The sequence below is a fragment of the Miniopterus schreibersii genome (genome assembly GCF_964146895.1).
Source record: "Miniopterus schreibersii genome assembly, chromosome: 2".
Lineage (NCBI taxonomy): Eukaryota > Metazoa > Chordata > Mammalia > Chiroptera > Miniopteridae > Miniopterus > Miniopterus schreibersii.
Genome location: NC_138102.1, coordinates 135,975,375 through 136,001,007, shown reverse-complemented (window position 1 = coordinate 136,001,007; position 25,633 = coordinate 135,975,375). Strand labels below are relative to the sequence as shown.

The window sequence follows — 25,633 nt, the reverse complement described above, 5'->3', positions numbered from 1 at the left end:
GAGACAGTTCTTTACAGCCACTTAAGCTATCAGAGCCTCCTGGAGTTGTCAGCATTATTCTCATAAACCGCAGCTGTTGAGAGTCCCCGTGGTTTCTTTAGTGCCACAAGGACGCCTTTGTGCAGAGGCTGCTCAATGATTACACTGTTCACTCCTTTGGTAACAATCCGACAAGCCTTGTCAGGCAGCAGCCGGCACCAGGAAACTTCCAAGGCCTGTTCCGATTCGGGGATTCCACAGCTCTGGCTCTCACAGGCAACGCGGCCACATCTCCGCTTCTGAACCCTTCCTGCCGCACGGTGGATTTCAGGGGACAGACACCAAGGGTTTAGAGGAGATGGGGAAACATTGCCTAAGAGGGTGTTTTACTTACAGGTGTTGCAGTTGGGGCAGTTTAAACATCTTGGGTGGGATAGCTGAGATCCGGTTCCTGTTCAGCTTCAACACCAGGAGTGTGTTGGCCAAATTGTCAAAATACCCAGGTTCCATCGATGTGACCCGGTTGCTGTTGATGTACCTGTTGAAAGTCTGAAGATGAGCTTCTCTTTCTGGTTTCTTTGGGAAGACAGAGCACGTGCGTGGTCTGTATTATAAAGAATCTCCACAGAGCCTAACCGCCATTTGTAAAACTGGACAATTTAAATGACACCTTTTTAGGTCCTTGTGGGCCAGCACTGACTATGTTTCACACACACTGGCAGGCAAAGAGTAACTGGACAATCTGAAGGTTATAAAAATGTGTTAGAGATGCTAATCCAGTTTTTTGAAATTAATTTCATTTTTATGAATTTATTAAGAAAACGACGATGAAAAACAATGGTTTAAATCTAATTATTTTTTTAAAGAAGCACTTTGCACCCCCTAAGTTGTTTAATGGTCACAGGATGTCTAATTCAAAAGTATGAGAGTCAAATGAAGACTGTGGTTATCTGGACTTACAGCAAATTATAAGTCAATAAGAAAGTTACATTTTTGATCCATCAGCAGTAAAACAGGCAGAGTCTATTATATCTTAAAGATGAATTTCTTATTAGAACATATTTTCACCACAGGCAAAAATTTTTGCTAAAGAAAACTTGACTTACAGATATTTGAGTTGTAGAGGTGGAAATGCAGTTTTCAGATCTGAAATATTATTGCTGCTGAGGTCCAGAGTTTCCAGGGACTGAAACTGTCTCAGCTGTTCAGGTAATATTTCCACAATCTTGTTTCCAGCTCTGGAACGAACGGATAGCAAAGATAATGGGTAATGGTATGACAATCTGAAAAGCGAACAGTATTTTCTATTCCAAACCTATTCTCCAGAAAAATGGAAAACTGCTCCATTTTTTTTTTTTTTTAATATATATCTTTATTGATCTCAGAGAGAGGAAGGGAGAGGGAGAGAGAGAGAGAGAAACATCAATGATGAGAGAGTCATTGATCGGCTGCCTCCTGCACGCCCCCTACTGGCGATCGAGCCCGCAACTGGGGCATGTGCCCTGACCCGGAGCCGAACCTCGATCTCCTGGATCATTGGTCGATGCTCAACCACTGAGCCACACCCAGCTGGGCCAAACAATACTTTTAAAAGTTAAACAGCATCTCTCTAGTCACTTTAATTTTGAATTAAATAGTACATCGGAACATTAGAATATAGTATGGAGAATATTCCTATAAAAATCCGGGTCTGTTATCTAAACTGCACTTAAACTGATTTTTCTGTTATTTTGTTAATAGTCCTTCCTTTTCATTGAATGGTGGGTGAACCCCCGGCGCCACACTGGCATTCCAGGCACTGATGTGTTGGTTCCCTCTTCCTTCTTGTTGGTTCCTAATCTATCTCTAGTTCTTTGCTTGGAAAGTCCCCACACTTCAGGTGCCAATGAACTTAAAATACTCATCAGATTGGGGCTTTTGTAAAGCCATGCTAGGGAAGATCTCTTTTTCTTTAAAAAACAGCATGTTTAAATACATTGCTACAGTCTTCAAAACTAGTGGCTATGCTTCAGGGCTCTGAATATTATAAAAGTATTACATATGAGCACCCCAGTCTAAATAATCCCTGGAATTGATTAGGTTTTAAAATTTTGACATTAACAGTCTCAAACACCAGACCAGAAGGTCCAATATGGCAAGCACATGGGGCTCTTTAAATTTAAGTAAAATTCAATGTTAAAATTCAATTCCGTAGTCACAGTAGCCATATTTCAAGTCCTCAGTAGCCCCATGTGCCGAGTGCCCATCAAATGGGACAGTGCACGTACGTAACATGTATCATCATGAAAGTTCTAGTGGTGAGCACTTTACTAGACCACAAATTAAATAACAACAAAAAAAAGAGGCGAAGACAAAGCTCTTAAGAGGTCATCAGTACAACAGGTTCTAAGGTGAAAGTCAGCATTAAATGGGTATCTGGCTAGAAAAGAGGAATTAAACTGATGTGAGGGCCATCTTAATTGTGATATTAGATCTCTGCCTTTTCAGACAATCATTTGGTGGGGGAAAATAACATGTTAAGGTAGGGAAGCTGGAAAGATAACAGTCTTCCTACAAAAAACAAAAAGGTCTCTTCACAACCAACCCAAACACAATGAAATAATCTGAAGGCTTTGCACAGAACTCTGTATGTAACACAAGTCACATGCTTACATTTCTATACATAGTCTATTGTTAACCTTCGCTTAATGAGAAAATGGAGAAAATGTATCTCATGTATGTGTCTTTCTTACTAACAGATATATTTCCATGGTGCTCTGAGTTTATTAAGGTCTTTGGCACTATTCTAATTCACAGGCTTCTCACCATCTCAGAAGTCTCCTGAATTAGGTTCAACTCAACGTATTTTCACAAAATCCTGCGTTGCGCTCTGACACAGCCCCAACCCTGGTGGTCTTGTCTATCATACTGTGAGCTCTCTCCACGCAGAGATGTGTCTCTGCTTCTCTATCTTGGATTGTGTATGGAATCTAATCATGTTGAGGACATATTATTACATGCCAAGCCCTATGCTAAGCATTTTTCATATATGTATTTGCCATTTAATCATAACATTTCTATGGTATAGATATTACAGTTAATTTTAAAATTAGGAAATTAGAGCTTTTAATCTAATAGTCCAAGCACTCCCGAAGCACCTTAGAGAATAAGTCGTTATGGGTCCCAAAGCAATCTCGGAAGGTCTGTTTCATAGCATTCAGTTTCAAAGATATTTTGACAAGTCCTCATGGGGAGATGCACCTCAAGAAATGCCTACTACTTCCCACCCTTGTAAAAGTGGTGTACTTCTGGTTTCAAACTAGTGTGGGAATCTACCCCGGCCCACTGAGCCATCCTCATTCTGTGTCTGCACACATGCAGGTAAGAGGGGCCCAGGGTGTGCATGTGCTTGGCCTCCATCAGGGTAGGAGACTTCCTGAATGCGTGCAAACGTCAGGTGCTGCTTCCACACAAGAAAGAATAAGGCTGTTAAGTTTTCTATTTAAACAACAAAACTCCTCAAAACAGTGCTAAAATCCTCCATATGTCACTTTCAAGGACTGTGGGGGAATCTTCTTTTTTGATCCAAGTCATCCGAGAAGCTAACCCAATTTTAAAGTAATCCTATACAAGGTAACGAGGTGATGCATATGGTAAGAGCTGAGCTTGGTGATAATAGTAAGGTGAAAACACACACACACAACAGGATTAGCATCTCCATGTACAAGTCACAAACATCAAGCCCTCAGATTCCCGTAACGTCTTACAGACTTTGTTTAGAGTCAAGTCAGCCATGACCTCTGATTCTGACCATTTCCCACATCTGGATTTGCCCGTGTATAAGCCCCTTGATCTAGCTGTGAGGTACAGGGCAATGCAAGTGAGACAATTAGTCAATTTCTAGGTCCCGGAGATGGATTCAGTCCAAGAGACAAGCCGCAGGGCCTTAGGGTCAGAGTGTGTGGGTTAAACAAAACCAAGCTTTAGGGGACAAAAATGTTCTCTTAAATACATAACCCAACTGTTTGCATTACCAGGATGTCCTCCTACAAACAGTGGAGTAACCCTGAAGTGCCCAGGTGCCCCTCCTGCCTCCCTCCCCGGTCCCCAGCCAGTACCTCCCATTAAACTCTGCATCTGGTTCTGGCCCCCAGGCTGTCTGGGGCTAGTACAGCTACACTTATATTTAACAACAACTAAAAGAAAATGCTCGGCTTTAGATTTCTGCAATAAATGGAGCAAATTGTTTTTTTTGTGGGAGGGAGCGGGGGGTGGGGGTGCCCACAGGTGTCTATCACGTTGGTCAAATAAGGCTGCGAGTTAGATAACAGGCCATACAATCTTTGGTTTATATATTCGTTTGTTTATAAGGTAATTATGAACAAGGTATTAAAACTGCCAATTACTTGAGTGACGAATAAAATTTTCCTTGCAGTAAAAGTATGCTCCAGCCAAAGCCAGCAATTTCCTGAGCTGCACACCTCCTAAACTGCAGTGTGAAAGTGCTCAGTTATAGACGGAGCGGCACACTGCCGTCTTTGTCAGCCTGCTCCCCAGCACAAAAATCCCTTACAACTGCCAGGATAATAGTCTCTGTATCACAGAATCCTAACTCTGTCCTAATGGAGCTGAATTAAATCCAAATACCAGTTTCATATTAGCTTTCAGACTTAACTGGCAAATAACTACCTGATACGTACCAGTTTTGTTTTTGTTTTTTTAAAACCATGCTTTATATCGTGAAAGGCTTTTTAAAAAAGGAGACAACTACATTTAAAAAAAAAAAAAACCACAGCTAAATTAAAAACTCTTTTTAATCACCTAAAACCCTCAATATAGACACATTTGATAAAAGAGTGGGTGACAAAGAGCCACTTCTAGAAGACAAAGATTCAGTTCAAATCCAGCTCTAACTTTTCTCCAAGTGTGGCTAAATCATACCAAAATTGATGAACACATTAAAAATATTGCAGTTCATGTTTCTGGCAGGAAATATGCAATGCTCTAACAACAACAACAACAAAACAAACTGTGTGAATACCTTCTCCAGTACTTAAGTCCATGTGAAAGTGCCATCTTTGCATTGTTCAACCACCACACTAGGGTACTGCAAGCACTGGGAGCTGTTTCAGCCCTGAGCAAATCCATCTTAAGGACTATGAATATTCTGGTCATCTATGTATGTTGACAGTACAAGGTGTTCCATGGTCAAATCATTGCCAAGGTCAAGTATAATCAGTCCCTTGTGGACACACACAAGCTCGGGGTCTTGGTTGGAATGCAGAAGGTTCCCTTCGGCTTCTCAGAGGCCACAGGGAAAACAGGAGGGCCAGGCATTCCAGCCTTGGCTTCTCAGGCCCAACAATACTGGCTTCACTTTGTTGCTAATTTCACCTCTCAGCCCACTTTGCCAACTGCTTTCAAATGTAGAGGCAAACATGACTTACCATTTTGTATGATGATACTTGTTCTGGGAGTGCTCAAGATCTAACAGTGAAGGTAGATATGGTCCCTGACCTCACAGAGCTTAAATTCTAGTGGGGAGAAAGGCAGGCAAACGGGAGTGGCCACTAAAGTGGTAAGCGCTACAATAAGGAAAGAGTGCAGTGGAAGGTGGAAGGACAGCCTCCTAAAAAGTGGTGGGAGAGGTGTGGGTGGTCAGCAAAACTTCCCATGGCAAGGAGGGGCTAGTGTTCCAAGCAGAAGCAACAGATAGCAAGGCAAGTCTTTTTTTTTTAATATATATTTTTTTATTGATTTCAGAGAGAGGAAGGGAGAGAGAGAGGGCTAAAAACATCCATGATGAAAGAAAGTCATTGATCTGCTGCCTCCTGCATGCTCCTGGCTGGGGATCAAGCCCACAACCCGGGCATGTGCCCTGATAGGGAATCAAACCGCAGTCTCCTGGATCATAGGTCGATGCTCAATCGCTGAGCCAAGCCAGCCGGGCAAGGCAAGTCTTGATTCCCTTTGAGGAAATGAAAGAAAAGTCTTGATGGCTGAAGTATAGGTTCATGGGTGGAGACTAGAGAAAGAGGAAGTTTAAGGCGGAGGTGATGGAAGGAGATGACAGTGGTCAAGTGGTACCCTGTAAGCCATGTAAGGCATTTGGCCTCTATCTGAAGATCGGGGGGGGGGGGGTATGGAGGATTTCAAATGGTGGGGCGACAATATCAGATATGCATTTTAGAAAGGTTGCTCTGGCTGGCAGCAGTGGGTAGAAGGAGCAGGTGGGAGGCAAGACCAGGTGCAGGAGCAAGACCAGGTGCAGAACAAGACCAGGTGCAGAACAAGACCAGGTGCGGGAGCAAGAGCAGGTGCAGGAGCACCACCAGGTGCAGAGGACACGTGATGGCACGTTGGGATGATGGTGACTGTCTGCTAGATATCTACTTTGGGGGTGAAGCACCAGTCTTTTTCTGGTTTCCCAGGGTACAAGCTGTGCTTTTCTCCTCCCCTGACATCCAAGCTCGGGTTCCAACTCCATAGTCTCTGGAACTACTGGAATTCCCATTCCCTCTACCTGTTACCACAGTGTTTTGTATCACTGATATGGGAGGCCTTGTAACGCACAAAGTGCAGACTATGGTCCTCTCTTGCTCAGCTGTGAGACATTGACTAGAAGAGCCCAGTACTGAGACTTTGTGGTACCTATAATCACTAGGAAAATGGACAAATGTATTATGCTCAGATATAAGAAATGTATGTGTTTGTTCTGATTCTCTGAACACCTCCACTAAATGTAAACCCAGACGAAATTAATAACAGTGAAATACAACTTTTGAGGTTAGCGACATAATCACTCCCTATGTCGATGATTGGTTCTACTTTTTGACTCACTGTGATCTCCAGAAAGCATACGAGTCTCAAAAGAACCTCATGCACTCTTAAGTGGATATAAATGTTGTTGGTTTATTTCCAGAGCCTGAAAGGAGAGTCACAGAGTGAAACATTCTTTGTTAGTGAGGAACCAGAATATCAGGTTTTTTTCACACTGGAATTCCTGAACCAATTAAACTGTAACTTCTTCATGAATAAGAAGTATCTGTCAGTCGTTGCAACTGTCTCTTAGCTATTGCATAAGTAACAGGAAGCTGAAGGCTTTGCAGCTGGGATGTGTAAAGATGTGCAACCTTGGCTATTTAGAGAAGGTATGTGCGTGTGGCATTTTCCTTACAGAGAGGGTGTGTGCAGTGCAATTTAATTTGAAACCATTTTTTTATATGTTGCAATGCCCTCTTTTCTTAGAATGCATTTCTCTAACCACATCCCTTAAGTCCAACTCATTTATTGCAGCTAACAAATTGCTGAATCTGTGGTCATTCCATACAACCACAGAGCAAGCATATTAACTGTATTGACTGGGAGACTCATCAGCCTGGCCCCAAGGAAATACTGATCTCTATATATAACTTGCAAGCAACCAGTTGAACATCATTTATAAAGGAATTACAAGTTGTTAAAGAAAACACTACATTTTGCAAACACATTAAAGGTCACTTATACTTCCAACAATAACTCTCTCCCCCCCACACAAAAAGAAAGCTTCCTTGAAAACTATCTTGGCTGGAATACTAACACCCCATAATATTAGGCTTCTTTAAACAGAGAGACTTGGCAAGCAAAGAACCTCTCCCATGCAGATAAAAATAAACTCTCTCTGCTCATCTTTTTTTTCTAAAAAAGTAATTAAGTTTCATTAAAAGAACACATGTTTAGACTGGTCCACTGGTACTGTGGCATCAAAGAATAGAGCCAAATGAGGCAACTTTAGCAAGGAGAGCGGTTCTTGATTAAGAATTAATGATACTAAGCAGCAAATGAGCCACTATGAGGGGCAAAGAGTTAAGTTCTTTCAGTTAAAAGCCAGGTCAATATAAAATGCAATTATCTTTTGGATCATGAACATCATAATGATGGCCACAATGTTTTAATAAAATAATCAGGGCCTTATTAATATGGCAATTATAACACATGTTAAAAATGAAAAAAGAAATGAGTCAAAAAGCCATTCATACCACATACAAAACAACCCTTTTTGATCCCCAAGTGTAAATTCAATTTAGTCCTTTATGTAAACAGAAATTTAAGAGCAAGTCTTTCAATTTAGGATGCTAAAGAAGATACTCACGGAACAATTATTTTAATCTAAAACAATTTAATTATGTGCAATAAAAATTAACTCTAGTGAAATTTAAAATTTCCCCCCCTCTCTGTTGAGGAAGAGGCCCTCCCTAGCCATTTTCGCATGCCAGACCACTGCTATGGTTAAGCCGTGAGTCTCAGTCTTCCCATCAGCTGGTGATTTACCCGTGAGTAGAGAGAACTTGTAATTCATCTCTGGTTCCTCCGAAGTCAGGGTTAAATGAATGGGTTCAAGACTCTGAAGTGACCAGATGTGATTAGTCCAGAAATTCTAGATCAAACTTTAGATTAGCTCCTAAAGATTGATCTAAATTGTGGTTTGAGAAGCACATGTACGTCCAGAAAACGTTATGACCCTTACAACTGCCACCCAGAAAAAGGAAACCTAAACCTGTGACTGCACACACCAATACGCCAACCAAGCTATTAAACGTAGCTCTCCTTTTTTATTTTTTAAGGTAGGGACTCTTTGAAGCAGCCATTCAAACCATAGTTCCCCAGCAAGGGGATGCTGATTCTGTTCCTGGTTCTGTTTTGATTTACGAAGCTTTGTGAACCTTGATTTTCTCACCTGTCAACGGGAGGAAACAGGATGGAATGATCTCTTCCAGCTCGAAGCAGCTGAGATTCTGGATGTGGGTGACAAACTGCAAAATGACCAGGTTTGCTACGGAGGCTTCCCACAATCATCATGCAGAAAATGCAGACTTTTAGAGGCCCCAGCCTCACTTTGGGGGCATTTCGCCTCTTCACTCTGTTGGGGTGCCACTACCTGGCTGCTGAGCCTTCCTGGGTTTACTCCCTCATTTCCCTGGATAGCCTCCATTAGCTTTCCAAGGAACCATTCGTAGACGTGTGTGTGTGTTTCAAGTTTGGAAATATCTTTACGGGACTGACAGTTGGATGTGTACAGAGCTCAGATTAAAAACCTTTTTCCCTTAGGATCTGAAGACATTGTTTTGCTCTATCATAGCCCTTATAGTTGTCAGTTTGAGGAGCCAGAGGCCGTTCTGATTCTCTACCCCAGTGTCTCTCCAACTTCAGCAGGCATCAGAATTATGGGACAGGGGCTTCTTGAAGCAAGACTGTTGGGCCCACCCGCAGGGTTTCTCTTTCAGGAGGTCTGTCTGGAGCCTGAGAATCTACATTTCTACCAGGTTCCCAGGTGGTGCTGATATCGCTAGGAGCACACTTGGGGGAACCACTGTCAATCCTTACAGCTGATCTGCTTTGTGTGTTTTTTCCCTCTCAGAGCTTCTCTTTACCCCCGGTGTTCTCCATTTGCACAGCAATGTCCCTTAGTGTGGGTCTATTTTTTTCTTTCTTGTTTGCTGGTACACTTTCAACCCAGAAATGTGTATTTCTCAGTTCTGGGAAATTTTCTGGCATCTTTGATAATTTCCTCCCTTTTATTTACACATCACGTTGAGGAAAACCAATTAGATAGGTGTTAGACTTTCTACTTGACCTTCCTATTTCCTCATTTTTATCTCCCCCCTTTTCCATCCCTTTGTCTTTTGGTTCTTCTCAACTTTTTTCCAACCCTTCTATACCTCTTACAAATGTCTGTTACTGTATTTTTAACATCTGAGTTCCTCCTAATTTTCTAAATATTCCATTTTATTATTTTTTTGCTAGTCTTTTCTTGTTTTATGGATATAGCATCTCTTTTCTCTCCAGAGATATTAAGTTGTTTAGAAGTTCCCTTCTCCTTCCATTTAGAGTTTCCTTTTCCCATGTGTTTCAGACTCTAACTTCAATATTAGAACTTCTTCAAAAGTCTGGCAATCACTGGCTGTCCATTCGTGTGTAATAAAAAGCAGCACTAAAAAGCTGATGAAGGGCTGTGTGGAATTGGGCCCACCACAGGTGGCTGAGCAGGGACTTCTTTCATGATGAGATCTCCACCCGTCTTATCGCTCAAATCTTCCAATCTCAACTCTAGTGTCTGGGAGGGCTACCGGGAAAATAAGCTATCACTCTCAGAATATACTTTCCCTGATTGCAGAATACGCTGCCTTCAATCCCCACTCCTTGCCCAGCTGAGCCTGTGTCCCAAATGACTGAGATTTTCTGTTTCAACTCTGCAGAGTCAACTTCCAATCTTCTGCCTGCATCAAGGCGGGGGCAGTCACTGAGCTTTGAGTTTTAGAGGAGGAACCCAGAGGAGGTCTGACTGCTTCTTATAAAAGAGGCTTAACCAATCCCTCCATTTTTAGTCCTACTCTGCACCGCCACCTTCACAGGTCTTAAGTTCCTAAACCATTCTGAGGTTCTGCAGGGGAAAAAAAAAGTTTGCTTCTTTTGGGATCCACTGCAGTTTCTCTCTGAAGTCAGGTACAATTTGCCTGTTTGCCTGCAACAATTTTATGGCATCTTTCATTTGAACTGTCTCCTCTACGTCCTGTTTGTTCCCATGTGTAGTCCTTTAATTTCATTTGAAGGGGATTTCAGAAGGTGCAGAGTTGAGAATGCATTCAGTCCACCATCTGTATTAACAGGGATAGACCTGTGAACAGTCAAGTGTAGGTGCCGCAGAATAAAAGTATAATTCATCTAATAGATGACCCATGATCTAAAACCTCTCGATGTACTGAATGATGGTCTAGAAGCAACCAGAGAAATTAAGCTGGGACGAGGTAGCATTTTGGATTTTTAACCAATCATTTTAAAAGGCCTATCTGAAAGCAATTCTTACAAAAATGACAAAAGACTTGGGGATCTCAGCTAAGGAGGTCTCAGCAGTCAGACCTCCTCCAGGTTCCGCATCTCAATATGAGACAATAAAACGGCATGGTCCTTAAGATGCCAACAGAATCTTAAGCTTCGTTAATTTCCAGTATTTAGGTCAAGAGTCATGGTCCAGCCATATTCTGTATTTGACTGCATCTCAAATGTCTGTCCTGGACACAGTATTTCACTGCCATTCTAGCTGAGGTGTCTGTGGGGAGAACTTTCAGAATCTAGACCTACACTGTCCAGTACAATAGCCGCCCATGTAAATTTGATTTAATTTAATTAAAAACGCTAGCCACATTTCCAGTGTTCAATGCCCACGTGTCTGGTGGCCAGCGCAGTGCCAGCACAGACACAGAACATTGCCATCAAGGCAGAGAGCCCTGGAGAGCCCCGGCCTAGGAGCAGGAGTACCGGAAGAAGGAAATTGGAACCGGTATCTGAGCTGGGGAAAAGGCGGCTTTAAGGAAACCTTATAATCTGAGTCTTGTTTTGTAATGCAGAACATAGAAGAAAATTGTTCTTTCCAGCACGCAGAACTAGGACAATAGGTAGAAGCCACAGAAGGGCAGAGCTCAGCCTAAGGAATAAAAAGTCCTAGCAAGTAGAACTATTCACAATGGAATGGCTCCTCCCCAAGAAGTGAGCTTTTGTCCCTGATGTGCTCAAGGGGAGGTGGGATAACCTTTCTTTCAGAGGTCTCTCCATAAGGAGAAAGGCCTCTCCCAATTCTAAGTTACCAGGATTGAGTCGAGATGCTCAAAACTAGCAAAAGATGAGTTATGACCAGTTATATAATATACCAAACTGTTTGTAGTTCCCCTAACCTTTTTCTTGATACATAAGTGGGGATGGTGGTGGGGAAGTCAAAGTAAGAAAGACAGGAGCAGGAGAATCAGAGAAAGAGGGATTTATACAATGAATGGACTACCTTCCTGACTGTAAACATCCATCTTTAAAGAATACCGCCCGTGATTCCTGGGCCAATACCCTGTGCACTATTACAGTGACTAAGTTCAAAAGCATCTTATTTTTTTCTAAAAAATTAAGCTCATTCTCATTCTATCCCACGTTTGTTTTGTTACAGAAACATTCAAAGTGGCTCGCGCACAGTGGAACGCACAGTCCGAGAACGCCTACCGCGGTCGCCCTGCGCCGCGGGCCCCGCAGCGCACCACCTTCCTGCTCAGCCTGTCCTCGCGCTCACCCCACAGGCCGCGGCGTCTCCCGGCTACAGCTTCAGGGAGCCGGGGGAGGCAGCCGGGCAGGTGATTTTAAGTACCAGAAAGGAGGTGCTTATATTTATAATTGCCTTTCCTTTCATGTTTTGAATTTAGTACTTAAGCAACTTTCAGCCAAAGAAAGAAGTCTTACTGGTTAGAGGCCTATTTCATTGTTTTGGTCTCTCTACCCAACCAGAGCCCTGAGCCTCTGGTCCAGGGAAGATAGCAAAGATACTGAAAATAAAGAAGAGGAGGGGGAGAGGTACCCGGGCCGGGGCGGAACCGCATGTTGAATCTTGCCACCGCAATCATGAAAAGCTGTAGCTTTACTGTTCTGTCTGTCTTGGCAGCACGAGCCTCATTCAGCCTAGAGATGGCTCCGGCAGAGGTTTGTACGTGATACTTCAAAGCAGCAACCAAAATGGCCAGCCCGGAGTTGAGGGAAGGGGTGAGGAAACGGGACGGGCTCGGGGTGAACGCTGGTAACACGGAAGGATCTGCGGAGCGCTACACGGGAAGGTCAAGTCAAGGGACTTGGGGGAGGGGGTCAATTTTACAGGCTCCACGAACCACCACTGAAGAAAGCTGCTTAATGGGTCCCTATGCCAAATCTAATAATGTTGTTACTTGGGAAAGCCAAGTTTCATTAATGAACATTTTAAGTATGTATAAAGAGGCCGGAGGAGAAAGGTTAACTCAACAGCTTCTTCTGCAATTAACTATGTATACTAATTTGGACAGGGCTATCCATTCGGTCGTTCATCTAACAAACATGTACTGAGTGTCTGCCATCTGCCAGGTTCTGCACTAATGCCAGGGAAACAATGAAGATGAAAACAGACATGATCTCAGCTTTTAGGAAGTTTCATTCCGGTGGGGGAACTAGACATGCAAGTATCACAAATATGCAACTGAAAACAGGACAGCAAATATTATAAAGAAGATACGAAAATATACAAGGGGAAACCTAAGCCTGACTTAAAAGTTGGGGGAGAAGGAGTTTTCTAGGCAGAGGGAAAAGCATGTGCACCAGGACGTAGGGCAGGAACAAGCTGGCATGTTCCCAGAACTGAGGAATGGGTCCAGAGGAGGCTCAATGGGTAAAGAAGATTTGGATCATGCAGAGCACTGTATACCTTAAGGAGGAGTTTGCTCTTGATTTAAGAACAATGGGCAACTCCTTAAGGGTTTAAAGAGCCATGATCACAAATTTGTTTCAAATACAATCATTCTAGATTGAGAATTCAAAAACCTAGCAAACGTGTATTCTGGGGAGTAGTTTCAAGTAAATGTGAAGATAATCTTAGAGAGTGTTTGTCACAAACACACCTCTGTGTACAGTAAACTCTTTTATGTGCAAATCACATATAAACATTTTAAAGTCCAATAAAAGACTACAACTTATCATATTAACATGTGCAAGTGTTTATTTTGTAAGACTTGAGTTTCATGAGCTTATTTCCATTTAAACACAATAACGTCTGGCTTGTACTGGTGATGTCTGCAGCCCTCCAATGCAATGTTCTTTACCTATGAAGACGCTGGTCCATTCATCTATATCGGTAGAGCATACATTTTGGGGTGAATTTTTCAGTTAAGATGATCAAATTACATGGGCTCATTTATACCCAGATGTGGGTAAAGATGGGAGATGGGTTATGTCAACTTAATCAGGACAACACTCCCTGATTCTCTAGAAACTTAAGTTCTAATTAATATAACAAAATGGTGACCACTTTTCAAATATTGACTCATATATGTTTTGGTTTAAAAAGACAAAAACTAACAACACTTTGAGCTGTACTGCACAGTTGTAAAATACTCAGTTACATCTTCACTTGAAAACATATAGAATGCTTGCCTTCCTTATATGCAGTTTTATCTGAGTTGTGAACTATTAAAATATTAATGTTTTAAAAGTTATAAATTGAGTTTGATGAATTATTTAAATAAAGTCTGTGCCATGCAACCAAGCAATAATCTCTTAAATCACTAACTCCCAAACTGATATTTTTTATTAGTCTGATTTTTGGAATGGGATGAGAAATGCATGCTGATGGATGAAACTCCCCCTTAATACAGTGCTGGGTTCAGTACCTAGATTACAGAACACTGCTGACCAGACTCCTAACCACTAGTTGAAATCTACCCTTCTCATCATCCGGGCATCAATGTGCAAATAACGCCCACCCCATGGCCAATTTCCCTTTGTGGGAAAGAGATGAGGCCCTAACATACAGCAGGGCTCCGAGCATAGCCAAGTTCCAGGAATGGACAGGTAATGGGTATTCAGCAAGTCCTAACCGTTAAATATCAAAGTCACTGTTCATGTTCGTTCTCTCTCTTCATGGCACTTGATTTAGAAAATGAACATTGTTTAATGACTACCTGACAAAAAGGAGAAGAGCAGATTCTGTGCTACTTCATTCCCCTGCTTTAAAACGTCTGCAACGACTCCCCAAACCTGGAGAACACCTAAGCGGACCCTTACCAACTTACCCAAGTCTCCACCCTCTTCCAGATCTCACCCCCTCACTCTACACTTAACGAAACTACATCCCTGCTCTGCACGGGGGCCGCCCCAAGCATATCCATGTTGGCCAGGCAGCACCCTGCTAGAAGTATCTCTTCATTGCCTCTCTTCCCCTGTTATCCAAAGCCCCTTGAGGGCAAGGCCAAGTCCCATTTTTCTTTTTTCCCTAGCACTTAGCACCTTGTAGGCCTTGTTGGGCACTATGACCAGCTCAAAATCCACCTGAAAGACACACAAGCCCTAGGAATGCTGTTCAGTTACTAGCTATGACTGAATGCTCACCCAATTTTTAAAACTATTTGAAGAAAACAAAAGTTTCCTGAAAGTTCCCCCCAAATGCAAAGTTCTTTCTCCCTCCCTCATCTGTTGCTGCCAGGATAATGTTTCTCAATCCTGTCTTCTTCCTGTGACCCTCCTGCTCCAGAATGCTCTTGGCCCACTGCCTCAAGTCCCGGCTGCTCCGCCAAGCCCACTGCAGCTGTAACAGCAGCAGCTGCTGCTGCTCACATTCTCAGAGCCCTTTCCTGTACATCATGCCACCTGATCCTCCGCCGGAACCAGACGAGGGACGGGAAACACCTCACACTGTTTTTACAGATAAACAAAGAAGAGTTAATTAAGTCTGCCCGAGGTCAGACAGGTCATTAGTGTGAGAAAAGACAAAAACCGGTGTGCCTCATTCCCAGCTCAGGTCTCTCTACTATTGCACAGGGGCCTGTGATCTCTCTCGTCCACTCAAGATCTTTAATGAGCATCTCCTATGTGCCAGTGTGTGGACTGGGCTTCAGAGGGGACTGAAAGCTCAGCAAGACTGAAGTCCTACCCTGGAGTGAGATGTGTGAGTACTGCCATCGGAGAACTACCCATATTGTACTTGTGGGAGTTTCAAAACTGAAAAAACAAACAAAAGTCACACCCTTCTCAGAATTCTACAATGCCACACAAATTCCCAATACTCCCTACTCCCTGCCACCCAGGGTTGTTCTTCGTAGCACATAAATCACATCAGATTATCAGAGAAAAGGGCATGACTCTCATACTTCCCTGCCTCCCCAAAGCACACCCAACACAGGGGGACATGACGCGATGGAACTCCATCTCACAGGGCACTAGGTTCTAAAACCGGGGGGTGGGGGAAACCAGCTAACACAAATACACCCCTGAAGATCCCTTAACACACTAGCAAAGAATAGTTAGGCAGACATATTCTCTCTCTCTCGGTGAGTCTCTTATAGGGCCAGTTTTGTATTTTGGATTTTTAGTTCATAATCTAATGATGCAGTTCCCATGTGTGATGGGTACAGGGGCTACAAAAAATCTTTATCTCCGAAGACCAAAGTCATCCTCAGTGGGCCAAGAAATTCACTCAGAACAATGGGAAAGGTTTTTTTTTATTTCCCACACACTTTCATTTCGCACACACTCATGGGCATGTGCTCACTGGCTACAGTGGTGAGCTAAATCCTTACGCTACTTAAATTGCTTCTCTTGTTCTCTTTTCTTTAATTATTATTGCTGTTGCTATAATCTATTTTTTTTCCAAGCATGCATAATTGAACATAAATTAAGTGGAACATAGGTATGCTTTGTCTCCACTGTAAATTTTTAGTCACTTGTATAGACCAAGTTTATAGGAGATATGTTTGAATTATGCTAACTGCATGTGGCTGTTCCATAAATATTCCTTAATTCATATACTAATTAAGCACCAACTATATGCTATACATCTGCATTAAGTGCTGGGAAAGACAAGAGTGAGCCATAGGAGGGGAGAAAATTACAAACAAAATCAAGATAGACAAGGCAAGCCCGGGTGGCGTGGCTCAATGGTTGATTTTCGACCTATGAACCTATGATCCAGGAGATCACGGTTTGACTCCAGGTCAGGGCACATGCCCAGGTTGCAGGCTCACTCCCTCGTAGGGGGCATGCAGGAGGCAGCCGATCGATGATGTTTCTCTTTCATCGATGGTTCTCTCTCTCTCCTCCCCTCCCTTTCTCTCTCTGAAATCAATAAAAATGTATTTAAAAAAAAAAAAAAAAGATAGACAAGGCAAGACTGACCTGGACTGGGAAGAAGAAACTTGAGGAGATGACCCCTACCCCCAGCTGCCCCACATGGCTCCCTCTCCCACCTCCAGGCTATTCAAGTGTCATCTGCCAAGTGTGTCACTCCACGTATGCATCCCCATTTAAAGCTGTCAACCCCCTCTTCCACCACACACACTCCCACCTCCTATCGGCTTTATTTTTGTCCCTACCACTTATCACCTTCTGGCCACATTTCTTATTTATTTTGCTTTTTGTCTTTCTCCTTCCAAGACAGGTCAGCTCATGAGGGCAGGAATTTTTTTCAACTGTTTTGTTTACTGTTGAATCTCAACCCTAAAACAAGTACCCAGCACGCAGTAGGATTTGTTAAGTATTCAAAAATAAGTCTTCCATCACCACACTGAAGGGCAACTGCCGGAGCCCTCGACCCCCGTCCTCTTTCTTTTATTTCACAGTATTTATCAAGAAACTCAAGTTTTCTTTTAAAGTTTGTTTACTTATTTTTTCTCAACCCTCCCAAGAATGGAAGCTTCCTGATAAGAGGGAATTGGTCTGCTTTGCTAACTGCTGTGTCCCCAGCACTTAAAACAGAGCCCAGCAATGTTTACTTATTCCATACATTTAGTTGAATGAATGACTATCATGATCATGGCTCATACTCACTGAGCATGTGGCAGCTGGTCTTACCTGTATTCTCTCTCCAAATCCTCACAACCACCCTATGAGGTGGGCATTATTCTTCTCATTTTACAGATGGGGAGACAAAGATAGACAGTAACTTGCCCAAGGTGACAAACCCAGCAAAGGGAAGAGCCAGCAATTAATTCTGAGCCATCTGACTTGCGCTTTGCTTTTAATCACTGTTCCATGGACATGACCAGAGCTGCACTGTGGAAAAGCAGTGCCGCCATCCCTCCTGGCCGATTGAGGTGGTTTCTTTATCATCTGTCCCATCAAAACCACCCTCCTGCCACCTCCAAGCCACACTAAAGCCAGAGTGGACACTCTCAAAAAGCATACCTGATCACTTCAACCTGCTTGAAATCTCTTCATTGGCTTTCCATTGGCAGCACACACATTTTAGGATCCCACCTGTGAAGGTGGTCATTTTTAATAACAACTTATTATTTTATAACAACCTATTATTGGAAGGATGACAAATGTCATCCCTGGAAAAATAACGTATTACAAAGAAAATGAAGAATTTGGGAGAAACGTTCTACCTTTGCAATAAGAAATAAGGAGAAAAGGCTTATTTGATTATGATAAACTGGACTCTATCAGTAATGGCAGAAATACTTATGCAATTTCTGATTAGAATCAGCCAGGTAGATGTGTTAAAATGGGTATTCTTGGGCCCCACCCAAACCCATTAATTTAGAACCTCTAGGGATAGGGTCAGGAAATCTACATTTTTAACAAGTACTCTAGGTACCTCTTTGACATTCACTCACCTAAACCTTTTCACCTCTAAGACAACAGGCAAGTATCTGCATGTTGGGCAATCCCTATAAACCATCAATGTCAAGACTAAGACTCAACTAGCTTTCTTCAATGACCAATAGCTCCTTGTTTGTTCAACAATAATGTTATATAACTCATAGATTCAAACCAGACCCTAACCCAGGTCACAGGTTTCGAAAGTGTCCACTGCTTGAGCAGTTCATGCACGTGGCCGGAGGCCAGAATCATCGCATCCGGTGAGCACAACTCACTTGTGCCAGGTTAGCAGTTTCACTACAAAATATGTTCATTCCAAAGATTATTCCATCTCTTCTCCTAAAACATTTCATCCTGTCATGGGTAGGAAATAATTGTGAGAGAAAAATAAACAGAAAACACAAACCATGCCTTGCCCTTAGAATGCCAGTTGCCATCTGAGCTAGTGCTGTGTGGGATTCAAAGAAAAGCAAGTTTGTTCAGGCCTTTTATATTCTGAAAAATCCCTAGAAATGTTAGAGATGAGCTTTCTTAATGGGGAGATTCAATGCTCATCCAATGGCCAACCTACGACCCTGGCATTTTGCCAAGTTTCCCTAACATCAGAACTGGTCCTTAAATAAATTCACCACTGGACACGGTGCCATCTGACCCAATACCAGCTCCTGGCCCCTGCAGCTGAGAGAGGAAAGAAGTCTTACCAGATAGTCTCCTCTGCATCAGCCCTCAAGCTGGGAGGGGTCCCCACTGCAGAGAGCAGCAACAGTGTGGAACACTGACACCAATCTCAGGCACAAGACTCCAACTTATTTTTCCTTTTTTTTCACATGTTTAAAATTATTTAACTTGTGCAAATTACCCAGAAAAATCATTTCCTCCACAAACTGTTAAAAAAAAAATCTTGATAAAATAAAAGTCAAGTGATCCCAAGAACTACTTTAAAAGATGTGGGATTTAATTGTGGTGCTACAGCAAGTTTCTAATCTGACTCATGTTATGTGGTTCAACAATTTTTTTTGAAATTTCAGAAATGGATAAGTACTGGCTTTTAGCTCTGATTATTTTCAAGTGCTTCTATAAAAAAAAACAACACAGAAAAAGAACACACACAAAAATGTTCTGCCCTACACAACACAAGGCAGGAAGTAACTGCGCTTTAGAAACCACTGTGGACTGCAATAGCCAAGGAAGCCTACAGGAGAAAACAAAACATTTATAGAAGAAAACAGCCAGAGGAAAAATTTTCAAGATATTTCCCAGGTATAAAAACAATTTTTCACCATCCATAGTGAATTAGCAGACCCATCACATAAATTACTTTTCACAGATGTTATGTGATCTAGGTAATAAATAGGGTCTATCATTATACAGATGAAAAAAGCAATCCCTGGTTAGATGTACTCAACAAATAGAGGGAAAGAAAGTAAGATTATTCAAGTCCTGAAAAGATTATTTAGCACCCACTAAAGTGAAACACAAAATAGTTAGACAAGTTTAAACTCTGAAGGTTTCTAACTTCCCATATTTTATTTCCGTTTTCTAATTACAAATTATAGCTACGAAGTGTGAAATCACTAGATTATTTATTCCCAATAGGACTTTCTAATTTCCTCATAAATTCCTATGCTTTCAACCCTGTATCAAGCCAAAGAGAAGACTCTTTCCCCGCCTCACCCAGGTCCTGAAACTCCACTGCAAAGGCTCTTAGCCACTGACCCCCCTCGAGGCCCTCTTGAAAGTGCTGACAGAATCTGCCAATACACAAGACAAGGACAGAAGGGTGAAGTGGCATTCCTTGAGATTTAAACAGCCCCAGTGGTCAAATGAGAACAGCTAAAGATGTTTAAGATACCAAAGCCAGTGCTTCATTTGGACTCCACAATTTTAAGCAATTGTGAAAGACAGAAAGCAGGTATTAATGCTAGCATAAAAATGTTTTTGAAATTCAGTGTTTATTTGTCAAATACCAACTGCTTTTTCTTTCATTCCTTTCTGTTTCTGATCTTTGGAAAAACCACATCGGTATCAAATGTCACTTAGTTCGTATTCAAACAGAGGAAGGCAGACACAGCGGCTGCACCAGTGACTTAGCTGACCTGGGCCCTAAGTAAAAACAAACCTCTATAAATCACCAGATGTAAGCAATTGGGTAGTGATCACTTTAATTAATTGAACAGCTTTCCTGAAATTTACTGTATAATTTCGACCCTCCCAACACCTTTCCCAGAAGTACCCAGCAATGGTGGTTTTTTTCCCCTTAAGTTGTTTCAAGGAGAAAAACATTTTTAACTTTAGTGGATTAGATATATTTTTAAATTACTCAAGATTAAGATGGTAAACTACTTAATTAAACCATGCGCATTCTAAATGCTGCCTTTAAATGCCAAAAGTCACAAAACATCTTCTACACACGAGTAAAACACGTTACCTGCCCTAAACATAGAGAAAAGCTAACACAATTTTATTTGAAAATGGGTATTTGCAAAATAACACGCAGTGGTATTTCTAACGTCAATCACATCTTTAATTTTTCGGTATAAAAGTTCCTATTTTGATTTGATGTTTCTGAACCTTAGTGTCCACTGCAGGCACCCCACTTAAAAGAGGATACTCCAACGCCTTATTAAAAACTCCCGTTTCTCCTCACAAAACAGCTCCAATCATTCTTGCTAGTGACTGTGTAATACTACCTCCTCAACAGAGCCCATGCCAGCCAGTAAGCAATGCCAGAGGAAAAGCTGCAGCATACAGAATACAATCAAATACATGTCTCTATGGGGCGCGGGCGGCTTCTCTGAATCCTGGAGACCAGTTCAGCAATGACAGCAAAGTGTAAAAAGAGTGTCGTTACAATGATTCTTCAAATTTAGCACAGGGAGAGAGAGACTGGCGCTGAAAACAAGTCAACCATTTGAAAGGACACCTCCTCCCTTGCCCACGGAAGGAGGTACTCCTCCTTTGTTTCTAAGGTCTTTACTCCAACCCATATCCAACTGCTACCCACGTTTCCTGCAAACATACATACAAAATCCTGCTGACATTCACTTACAAGGAGAGAAGTGTAATATTTGCTGAGACTGGTCCTAGATTTGGAATGGCCTCCAATTCATTGCTGTTCAGTTTCCTACAAATGCCCAAAAGAAGAAAAAGAAGAGGCTGATTAGGTAATCTGTAACTCACAGAGGGGAAACTCTGTAAAATTATTTAGAGATACCTCCCACGTTAACAGTTTTAAACAACTTGTTGTAATCCACATGTTCTTTAGAGTTAAATAATGTCACAGGTAGTACTTTATTCAAACGTCAAACAGAAGATAAGTAAGACTCACACTTCTTGGAGGCTTTGAAGGTGGCTCATGGAACTTGCCTTGATGACAGACAATCTGTTGTGACTTAAGTCCCTATGAGAAAACAAAAATAAAATTATGAGTCGTTCTAAAAAATCACTAATAGCGCTTAATGATGTACAAGACAGAGTGGATCTGTGAAATATCTCTACCAACACCAGTGACAGCGTAAGAAATAATCGGTCCATCCTGTCCATAAACTAGACGGTAAACAAAATGCCAAACTCAAAAATACAAACTCTGAGGACAAAATTAGTTTAGGAGGCTGGCAGATGCCAATGCTTTAGGCCCACAAATGTTTTAGGAGATGTTTTTTGGCACAGGGTGAACCGATCTTTTGTGAGCTGGCTGTTTTGCTTCACCTTCCCCCCATCCCCTACCATCTCCTCACTTCCAACTTGATATGATGAAGTCATGGCTTATGAAAAGCGGCTAATGAGGCAGGCTGCTAAAACTAAAACCTCTAAAGAAAGCTTTTTATTTTATTATCATAAAATTAAGCATCAGTGTCCTTATTATAGTCAACCAAAATAGAAATTGCTTTTCACACATTTGTTTCTCTGGGCTAAGGCACCAAATTTCAAGTTTCGTGTGTGTGTGTGTGTGTGTGTGTGGAGAGTAGGAAAAAAACCAACCTAAACCCTATGCTTTCCTGAATTCCCCAAATCTCAGTATCTGGTAATATAATGTGTAATTTAAACCACATTAACCACCTAACAAAGTTATGCAGAATGTATAGAACACTGTGATCAGATTTCTTTTCAATCATTAAAATAACTCTGCTTCTTACACACTTGATCTAACTTAACCTAACAACTGCCATTGGACATTATTATTATTTTTTTCCTTTAAAAGCAGCAAAATAAAACTTCTACATACACAATACTCTAGGGCTAGGAAGTCATCACAGCATTTAAGATTCAAACTATGAAGTTCAACCTGCCAAATATTTGGTTATATTCCCTATATTTGTCAGCATACTGAATATGTGCCTTCAAAATGATGTAAATGAAAATAAAAAGGCTGAAGAGCTATTGAAAACCAGGCCAACAATAGTATGGTTTAAAGCTCTCCCAGTGAAAAAGGTTAACCAACCTTACTAAATTAATTCTTTCAGTGTTTAAGAAGGAAGGTTTTTAAATAACCTAAGTTTCAAATAACCAAACTTGATTGGAGAAAAGCAGGAACCATTTATTATATGCATAAATATGTACCCCGAAAGAAAAGGCAGAGAAGTCACAGAGAAGCACAGTGTTCCTTAGTGCACATCCACTAGTTAACAATTAGAAATGAGAGATCCTTTCAGCCCTTGAATTTTTGTTTTGAGAATAAACCTGGATTTCTCTATTTCACACACACACACACACACAAATCTGCAAAGGTTTTTTATTTGAAACATGTTTGCCTAAAGACCTACCAGACAGTAACAGACATGAGCAGATTTGTTCTGGTAGAGTTATAACATGAAAAAAAATCTGGCACAGTCTTTAAACTATAAAAATCCTGCAATTACAACCACTGCTGTGCATGCTCACCACGCTGGAGCCAGACACTTTCCCTCACAAACCCAGCTCAGGTCCATCTGGAGTTCATCAAGGAAACCGTGAGCCCAACAACTCACGTTAGGATTCAAACAAAACCTGTGTGCTTTTAGCACCACAGACAGTCACAGATTTCCCACAGGGTTCAAAAAACAACCAAGGAAAAGAGTCCTTCACCTGGGAGGTAGCCTGAATCAACAGAAAGTCTCAGTTGGACCCACTTAACTAAACACTGAACCAGCATAAAACTGCATTCCCTATTGTTTCAAGTTTTGTGTGTTGTTTTTTTTTTTTTTTAAAGGGGAACCAATCTGGCATTTACGTTTAACACAGGTAATTTTCCTTTTAATTAGAAAAACTACAACCACCCTCTTCCCTTAATTTTCAGGATTATTTCACAAGGCAACCCTGTGAAGAGAGAGGTTGAGTGCCTAGCATTTTTCTCAGCCAGTAATGGGATGAGAGCTCCAACAAAAGACCTTTAAATTGAGAAACTGCCTCCAGAGAACAGTGCACATGCTGGGGACCACTCACTCCTGATTCAGAAGCAAGAGCTGGTGACCTTAAATATTTCGGTTATTGCAACGCTTCCACTCCTGAATTTTGTGTACTACTATTAAAACCACATTATATGTGGGAGAACATAAGTCACCCCTTAAGTGACTTTTACTGCTAAATACTTAAAGCCATGAAACTTTTAATGCACCTAAATTTAGACTTAATACAGTTTATGTTTCAGAAATGATTACCTTCCATTTAAAGGATGTCACATTTTCCTAAATCTTCCTTATATTGTTTTTATGGCTAGAACATTAAAAACAAATTCAAGTTGTACAATGTCGATGTTTTGTTAAATTAAAACCCCTAAGAACATTCAGTAAGGCAGGCAGATTAATTTTTAGAGTTCCATTAATGAATATTAGAAACTTTTTTTTAAAGAAACCATTTATAATAGCATGAAAACTTAAAACATTTAGGGATATATCTTTTTTAAATGTATAACAATTTTTTTTGCATTTTTAAAATTTTATTTTTCAATTACTATTTACATTCAACATTATTTTGTATTGGTTTCAGGTGTACAGCTACACACCGTGGTTAGACAATCATATACTTTATAAAGTGTTACCAAAAAACCTTTTTTAAAAAAAAGTTTGGTTGTGAGGTTAATAAAAGGGAAAGGTGGTCAGGCAGGGAGGTGTTAACTATTTACCCAGAAGTCAGTTGGCCAAACACTTGAAAATCAAACTCTACTTTGTAGAGACAAGTCTCTCTTCCTGAATATTAGCAAGCGAATAAATATATATGAAAACAATTAATTTACAACATTTGATTCCAGCTATCATTTTCTTCCTTTTAGCATTTGAAAATGTGACTTGCAAGTCACATTTTAAAATGCAAATCCAGCACAGCTTCTTAATCAATCCCACTGGGGCCTGCAGAGCTGCTAATTCAGCAGAAATCTGGAAAGCTGAAAAACAAAAAGCCAGGCTGTAGCTGTTTTAAGACACTGATCCAAAGTGACTCATAAATCAGCCTGCTATGTTCAAATTTTTAGTCTGGAAAATATAGAAAAACAGCTGCGAAAACCATAAGGACTATTACCCCCACCCCAGCCCTAATTCTGGTACCAACCAAAGGATTTATAACAGGAGAACACTAAGGAAACCCCACCAGCAGAAAGTCCCTTTTGGACTTTTTTTGCCTGAGCCCTACTAACTCAAACATTTCTACGTCTACAATAAATAATTTTGAAATTCCAGAGAGATTTTAATAGTACTTGAAGCTCTCATTGGCAAATGAGCAACTTTCCCCTCTTCTGGCTAAGTAACATATTCTAACAAGCACTCTTCTTCAGGTTCAAGCAAAAACTCTAGATGTAAACTCAAGTCAGCCTTTTAAGGCAGTTGTAAGCAACCTTCAAATAGTTACTGTTTTAAGAGCCACTTCCACTAAAGTATTAGAAGTTACTTTTTGAAAGGAGAACTAATTGCAATATTATTATGTTATAGCTTAAACTGTTCAACTTTTCACACATGGGGTTCCTATGGCAATAAATTACAACTGAATAAAGTGAACAATTAAATACATAGTTGTAATAAACAGAAAGTTGTTTTTTTTTTTTAACTTGCTAATTCAACAAACAGGACAAAAGGAGGACACTAAACTTTTTCTGAATAGTGGTCCCATGAGTTAGTCCTAAGGGAAAGTTTTACTACCTTAATTACCTAAGGAAAGGAAGTTAAGATACAGGAAAAACAATATGCATTTTTCTATGTATTTCTAAACTCTGAAACAATCTACTTAAAAGCTTTTCTCATTATGTAAAATTTAAGAAACAGCTATCTTATGCCTCCTGTTCCAAACACCAAGTAACAGAGAAGTTAAAGCTCCATTCCTTGTGTTTTTCTGCTCCTTTCAAAGGTGGAGAGAGGAGACCTCTAGAGCTTTAGGCACAAACAAAAGGAACATTTACAATAAAGAATTTAGACCACATGGTTTGGTGACAACTACAAAGTTGGTTAAAAGTCACACAAGTACAAGAATGACAGAGCTGTCCAATGAGTGATCACAGTGGGGCTTCTGACAACAGACCTAGTGCTTATTTATACAAGTGGAACTTATTTTCACATACATTTAAGGAATGTGGACTTGTATT

The 25,633-nt window shown here is 41.0% G+C and overlaps 1 protein-coding gene across 1 annotated transcript in view; it reads right to left on the bottom strand.

The window, feature by feature from the left end:
• Window positions 1-25,633, bottom strand: part of LRIG3 (leucine rich repeats and immunoglobulin like domains 3) — a 47,137-nt gene that overhangs the window by 19,402 nt on the left and 2,102 nt on the right. Inside the window, exons 2-5 of the mRNA XM_081127619.1 lie at window positions 21,416-21,487; window positions 21,137-21,211; window positions 1,086-1,217; window positions 374-517 (exon numbers count right to left, since the gene is read on the bottom strand). Of these exons, the coding sequence (XP_080983745.1) occupies window positions 374-517; window positions 1,086-1,217; window positions 21,137-21,211; window positions 21,416-21,487 (423 nt within the window). The remainder of the gene's footprint in view (window positions 1-373; window positions 518-1,085; window positions 1,218-21,136; window positions 21,212-21,415; window positions 21,488-25,633) is intronic.